General features: G+C 35.3%; 1 protein-coding gene across 1 annotated transcript; it reads left to right on the top strand.

The window, feature by feature from the left end:
• Positions 1–901: 901 nt before the first annotated feature.
• Positions 902–1858, top strand: LOC116894203 (olfactory receptor 493). Its single transcript, XM_032895916.1, has one exon. It carries the CDS (start codon positions 902–904, stop codon positions 1856–1858), a length of 957 nt encoding a protein of 318 aa, XP_032751807.1.
• The last annotated feature ends 5859 nt before the right edge of the window (positions 1859–7717 follow it).

The raw sequence follows: 7717 nt of genomic DNA, 5'->3' as shown, positions 1-7717 counted from the left end.
CTTTGTTGCTAAATAAATATACTTTACTTATTCTTTGAAAATATACCATATTTATAAGTGATGGTAGAGAATAAAGTCCAATAGAATCAAGGAATGGTGCAGCAGAAGGGAATTAAACATTTATAGAATCAACTTATATTTCTATTGGCAAAATATTCAGAATAATCAGGCAAAAGATTAAATTTTTAAAGATTCCTTATTTAGCCTTCTATTGGTAATACCACAAAACACACACACAATTTTCAGACATACACATGTAGAAGTCACAAAAGTCTAGTAAGTGCAGTAACCTTAAAATGCTTTGGTGGCTTACTGTTCAGAAATATCATATGTAAAGGCCTGCTTTGTTAATGGACTGAGGATTTCAGGATCACAATCACCACTGTGGAAAAATGAGGATTTAAATATAGAATTTGAAGAATCAGATTCAATTTGCTTCTTTCTGGAGGAACCTTCATAAACCTGATTACTTGTTAGTTTGAAAATATGTTGAGCAGTACCCTCTGTTGCAAATCCTGTGAGTTTATTTCATCATATCCAGTGATAAAACACTGCTAGATTAGGAAATGATATGGTGTGTTTTAACAAAAAATAATAATGTACTACATTTTTCATAATTTACATTATGAATGTGATATTTCCGATTATTTTAGAGAACAATGATGTTGTTAGAATCATTTAAGATATTCAATGAGCTTACAAGAGGAAATTTCATATGTAATTTTAGTGTGTCTTTTTCCTATGTGTGTCCAATGCAATAACCCAATTGCATATTTTGAATGATATATTTGTTTGTGATAACTTCCAACTATTTATTAATGGAAAGGAAGCCTCATATTCTTAAACACCATCCCTGTATGTTTTCATCACAGTCTTGATCTGGCAGCAGCTACACTGTCCTATGGCTTTCCTGGAGGATGGGAACCACACTGCAGTGACAGAGTTCATTTTATTGGGTTTAACTGATGATCCAGTCCTTAGAGTCATCCTCTTCACCATCATCCTGTGCATCTACCTGGTGACTGTGTCTGGAAACCTCAGCACCATCCTTCTCATCAGAGTCTCCTCCCAGCTCCATCACCCCATGTACTTTTTTCTCAGCCACTTGGCTTCTGTTGACATAGGCTACTCATCTTCTGTCACACCCAATATGCTTCTCAACTTCCTGGTGGAGAAAAATACTATCTCCTATCTTGGGTGTGCCATCCAGCTCAGTTTAGCTGCTTTTTGTGGTACAGTTGAATGTTTTCTTCTTGCTACCATGGCTTATGATCGGTTTATGGCAATCTGCAACCCACTGCTTTATGCAACTAAAATGTCCATACGAGTCTGTATCCAGTTGGTTGTAGGCTCTTATATAGGAGGTTTTCTTAATGCTTCCTCCTTCACCTTATTCTTCTTTTCTTTTATCTTCTGTGGACCAAATAGGATCAATCACTTTTACTGTGATTTTGCTCCTTTGGTGGAGCTCTCTTGTTCTAATGTTAGTGTCTCTGAATTTGTAACATCATTTTTTTCTGGCTCAGTTACTATGGTTACAGTGTGTATCATAGCCATTTCCTACACCTACATTCTTATCACCATCCTGAGGATGGCCTCCACTGAGGGCCGCCACAAGGCCTTCTCCACCTGCACCTCCCATCTCACTGCCGTCACTCTCTTCTATGGGACGATCACATTCATTTATGTAATGCCCAAGTCCAGATATTCCACAGACCAGAACAAGGTGGTGTCTGTGTTCTACATGGTGGTGATCCCCATGTTGAACCCTCTTATTTACAGCCTCAGGAATAATGACATTAAGGATGCTCTGAAGAGACATCTTTGTAAGAAAATCTTTTCTAAAGATGTCTGCTAATCCATACTTTTGTCACATATTAAATAGCAGTGATATACATTATGCCTGGTACTAACAGTAAACTGGTAATTTTTGGTTAAAATAAATATTTTGACACATATTTTCAAAAATTAAAGTTTGGTACAGAGTGGGTATCTATACATTGTGAAGTAAGTCATATGTTCATAGGAAGTTACATTTAATAAATAACATGTATAACTAAAAATTTCCCACACAAAATATGTAATAAAATCCCTTTTAGTTTTACTCATATTTTCAAGCAGTTTTATGGTGTGTAGAAACTATTGCTTGTATTTTTTTTTATTAACTTGAGTATTTCTTATGTACATTTCGAGTGTTATTCCCTTTCCCTTTCCGGCAAACATCCCTTCCTCCCCCTTCCTTATGGGTGTTCCCTCCCCACCCTCCCCCATTGCTGCCCTCCCCCGACAGTCTAGTTCACTGGGGTTCAGTCTTAGCAGGATCCAGGGCTTCCCTTCCACTGGTGCTCTTACTAGGATATTCATTGCTACCTATGAGGTCAGAGTCCAGGGTCAGTCCATGGTATAGTCTTTAGGTAGTGGCTTAGTCCCTGGAAGCTCTGGTTGCTTGGCATTGTTGTACATATGGGGTCTCAAGCCCCTTCAAGCTCTTTCCAGTTCTTTTTCTCTGATTCCTTCAACGGGGTCCTGCTTCAGTTCAGTGGTTTGCTGCTGGCATTCGCCTCTGTATTTGCTGTATTCTGGCTGTGTCTCTCAGGAGTGATCTACATCCGGTTCCTGTCGGTCTGCACTTCTTTGCTTCATCCATCTTGTCTAATTGGGTGGCTGTATATGTATGGGCCACATGTGGGGCAGGCTCTGAATGGGTGTTCCTTCAGTCTCTGTTTTAATCTTTGCCTCTTTCTTCCCTGCCAAGGGTATTCTTGTTCCCCTTTTAAAGAAGGAGTGAAGCCTTCACATTTTGATCATCCGTCTTGAGTTTCATTTGTTCTAGGCATCTAGGGTAATTCAAGCATTGTATGTTTTTTTTAAAACCCGAGTCTATTTTCAACAACTACCCTTAAGTGTATAGTTCTATAGCAACTATAGGCAGAAACATTAAGTGATAAAATTAAAATAGAGCAGACAATAAGGTTGGGGTTTTTTGTGGTTGTATCATCTATTTGAATGGGTCTTTGACACCCTTCAGTATTAGATACAATCTTCTGACTGGATTAGTCCTCTGATGCCAACCCTGGCTGCTTGGCTTGTGGGAAGCGTGTCCCATGTGAGGGCAATGAAATGCTGCAGGACAATGTAATGCCCGAGGAAATATTTTGTTCTTAATTGTGATAGTGGAAACCATAGACTGGTATAATCTATATGCCTTACCTAAAAGCCTTATATAATTTCTCCCAAGAGTCCTTATTAAACTCTTTATGATAATGGATATCATTTTTACTTATATTTTTCTCTTTATTTCCTTACAATTAGGAACTTCACCATTCAATCTGTTCATTGATTTAGTAGCGTAAATGTATTTTCTTTCTCCCCATTCTGTGCCTCTACTTTTTGACAGAGCATTTATAAAATTAAGATCAATATTGATCTACTGTTCATTGCCAGTGTCTCTGTTTCATGCTGAATTCCTTCATGATAAATTGCCCAAGAAAATGGCTAACTTAATGGGTCTACTTGATACATTTCAGTCCTCAGATGTTTAATCCAACAGCAAGTAAGCTTTGGCTATGATGGAGTAATTAGCAGCTACTACTCATTGAATATGGCACAGTATCTCTCAGTTTGAACATCTTTTTGGGATCAGCTAAAGGCTTTGATAATTAGAGCCTCTGAAATGAGAATCTTCTGCCTCTAGCATGCCTTGGACTTCAAACTGTAGCTTCAACTCCTGCTAGTGTATTCACACTGTTCACTGACTCAGTGGAGTTTAAACTGACCAGTCATGCAATTTCATGAACATATTCCATATGGGATGTATATGTTGAATATATATATGGAATATGTGCATATGCACGTGCATATGTATGCATGTATGCATGTATGCATGTATGTATGTATTCTCTATCTACTCATTTATTCCTGTGTATGTGAACTGTATGAGACAGTTCAATAAAAATTGTCAAGAGGATATAATGTGCAAATAGGTGCTTATATATGTATACACTTGTTTCTCAGAGGAAGCCTAATACCAAACGCCAGCAGCTTTCTATTTCTATGACTCAAACTTTAATTCAGTCTATGTATATTATCCACATCCATGAATAGAAATAAATTATTTTCTTTACTAAGCTTCCAAGTTTTGGGAGTGTGTAATTTGTTTTCTTGATTGTATTTTATATTCTTTTTCTATTCTGATTATTAATCATTTGTCAAATGTATACCTAACAAAATTTTTCTTCTATTTTTTGGATTTCTTCTGTACTTGATTGATGGTTTACTTTATTGCACAGAATCATTATAATTTTATGAATTTCAATTGTCAATATTGGCATTAATCATGGTCAAATAGAGTTCTATCTAGAAATTACATTTTTGTACCAATATCTGAAGAGGACTGTTCATGCTTTCTTCTAGCAGTTTCAAGGGTTTCAGAGTTCCATTTTGGGTTTTGATCCGTTTAGAATTATTTTGCATATCAGTTTATTTATTTATTTATTTATTTTCACAGGTGATATACATGGGGCTAATTTCATTCATCTGCATATAAACATCCCATTTTCCCAAAACCATTTGTTAAAGATGCTAATTTTTCTCCCCATTGTTTGTTTTGACAGCTTTGTCAAAGAACCACATTTAACATTGTGTCCTTCAGGTTGCTTCTCATCATGTTTCTCTTAGCATACAAGCACATTAACTTCAGGAATCAATTATTTGTTATTATTTCAAAATGTTAAATTTTGTTACCTCAAGACGTTCTCACATATACTGCCACTACCAACAACACACTGTTCCCTTTACGTGGATGGCACTGATTACCAATGTGGACATCATTAGGCATTTCAGGAAGACTTCTTTAAATTCCAATAAACCGTGGATTCCTGTATCTGATCCACAGCCATTATAATTCTGTGTGCTCATTGTTTCATACTCATACCTTGTTTTTGCAAAGGGTTTAAAATTTGACATTGAAAGTTAAAATAATTTTCGCATACTTCAAAGATCCTTCTAGTCTTTAAGCATATTGAGTTCAAATAAATGAACAAAAAGTAAATATCACAATGGCTAGAAGAAAATTCTCTCTATCTAAAGCATAGATTCAGTAAGCTCTGAATAATTTATGAGGGAGATAAAGATGCATTTTAGTATAAGGAAATGATCAGGCTCAAAGTGTCTTAATATCTGTCATCGGTAAGGCCCATTCTTTAAGAATGAGTAAAAGGACAAAATAGTTGAAATTTTTTTCTCCACTAGGGCAATTGGCTTCTTGATATATCTTTCAAGTAACTCTCCTTCCAAAGTAAAATGGAGGCCATTATCACTGCACATGCTGGTTTTTATTAGACTAACATTATGAAACAAAAGGAAAGAGAAAGCAGGATTTGGATTTTTATGAAATATAAAAATACTTCATAAAGAAGTTTCTGTTGAATAAGATCACCTATTAGAAGGACCTTTGCATGTCCATAATGGTTGGATTAATGCCTTGTTCTTTAACTCTAATATTAACTATTTGTTTGCGATACTCCATGTTGACATCCTCCTGAGTTCTGTGGTGCCTAGAAAACATTTATTTTGAATAATGCAGACTGAACCTAGAACTTGTTGTGTACCAGTGTTCTACATCTTCCCACAGAATGTTAATTGATCAATACACGATAAAATTAACACTCTTATTTATACTTTTCTTCACTCTCTTTTATTTCCAGCATATTCCCTTGAATTAATAAAATGTACCATTTAATTAGTGTATTCAGAAGCATGAGAGTAATTTACTTCTCTCTTCTTTCTGTGTTCCTATAGTAGAACAGTTTTTGGACATTTTGATCAGCATGAATATCCCTTTTTTCTCCCTCTTCAATGACAGTAGATGTTCAAGCCTCATCCTTTCACATTTAGTTTATAATAAATATTTACCCTAAAGAAGGTAAATATTATCTGCTAACCTAAGTAGGCTGTAATGACCACATGATTGTTGTTCCATACTCATATCTTGTTTTGGCACAGTGCTCAAAACTTGACATTGATAGTCAAACTACCCTCTTCCCTTTCTCTCCAATTTTCACATATTGTGCCTCTGATATTTTAAGATGTTAGCTTTTTGTAGTCATTGCCTAAAATAGATAATTTTTAGTAATATCATGAGTCATTGTCAAAGTATCTAAAGTGTTTTATGACTTACATCTTCAGAAGAGGAAAGACTTTTGATTCTAGTCTGCCTTTACCCTCTAATATAGCTTCTCTCTCTCTCTCTCTCTCTCTCTCTCTCTCTCTCTCTCTCTCTCTCTCTTTCTCCTGTAAATTCTTTCCACCTTCTCTCTTTATTACTCTGTACATATAAGTTTCAGAGAACAATTGCTTCAAATCTCTCTGGAGACATGTTTGTAAATGTATGCATATATGAAATGCTTATATGTGTTTATATCTGTATGCATTATGCTTATCTGGACAAACCTAGTACAACTCTAAAATGCTTTTCTTTTATGTTCTTACTTGATTCTAACTTATTTTCCAAGTATCAGCTACAATCATAAATCAAAGGAATTACTTGCTTCCTCAAAGCCTCCAAAGATCTATATTACTTGATATCTTAGAAACTGCTGAAATAGTCATCATGGTTGATGACTAATCATACTAATCATTAATGAGAACCTTAATGTACTGGTAGATAGAGATTTGGGAAGAATTTACAATCTTGGAAAATCCATAGGTGGTCTAGAATCACCTATGAAGTAAACTTCTGAACATGTTTATGAAGGGATTCCTAGAATGAACTGGTTGATATAGGAAAATTCAATCGAAATGTATGAGACTCTATTCCATATCCACAGTAAGTTGATTGTAATAACTTATTGAATTTTTGGCATATTATACTGCTTATTTTTCATAATACTCGCTGTTCATTTAGGTGATTAAAATTTCATTCTCTTTCTCTGTACTCTAATTGTCACAAACTTCAAGAAACACAGTAAATTTAAATAATAAACCTAAGTTAACAAAAAAAGAATGAATTAATAAATGAAACAACACATTCTCTGTCCACAACAATGGATTCTGATGGCTGTCAATATCTTACACGGTATACAAACAGTCTCTAAAGACTAAGAAAAGGTTAGGGTTATAGATATTTGCCATCCTTTAAAGCCTACTTTTTGAGGAGGTGGGTCATCAGCTTTGTAAATCTCTCTACAATAAGGAAATGGTTTTTGAAACACTGCTCTTAATAATCTCTTTCCATTATAAATACAGACACCTCTGCCTTTCAAATGTCATGGTGTACTATATTAGACTAACCTTTAATGAATGAGAGCTGTGATAAATACTTTTGATGTTCATTATTTTAAAAAGGTATCAAGATTCTTACAAAGGTAAAGTAGATGAATTGCTTGAGTAACTCAGTATGAGAGGGATAGCACTACAGTAAGTCCTGTGAATTTTATGTTTTCATGTTCAAAAGGTATTGTGGAGCTCCAAATCAAACACCAGACAGACACAGGCAACAAGTTGTAAGCCTGGGTATCCAAATGAAGAAAAGAGAAACTGAAGCTCCTTCGAAAACACCCCACATAAATCATAAAATGAAGAAACAAATAAAGAAGCAATAACACACACACACACACACAAACACACACACACACACACACACACACACACACACACACACACACACACACAAATTTCAGTGGCTTAAAGGGAAAGGATTCTCCCTAACTTCCTTTCT

Source organism: Rattus rattus, chromosome 2, assembly GCF_011064425.1.
Source record: "Rattus rattus isolate New Zealand chromosome 2, Rrattus_CSIRO_v1, whole genome shotgun sequence".
NCBI classification, from domain to species: Eukaryota; Metazoa; Chordata; class Mammalia; order Rodentia; family Muridae; genus Rattus; species Rattus rattus.
The sequence above is the reverse complement of the archived record's forward strand: the minus strand, read 5'-3'. Positions and strand labels throughout refer to the sequence as shown.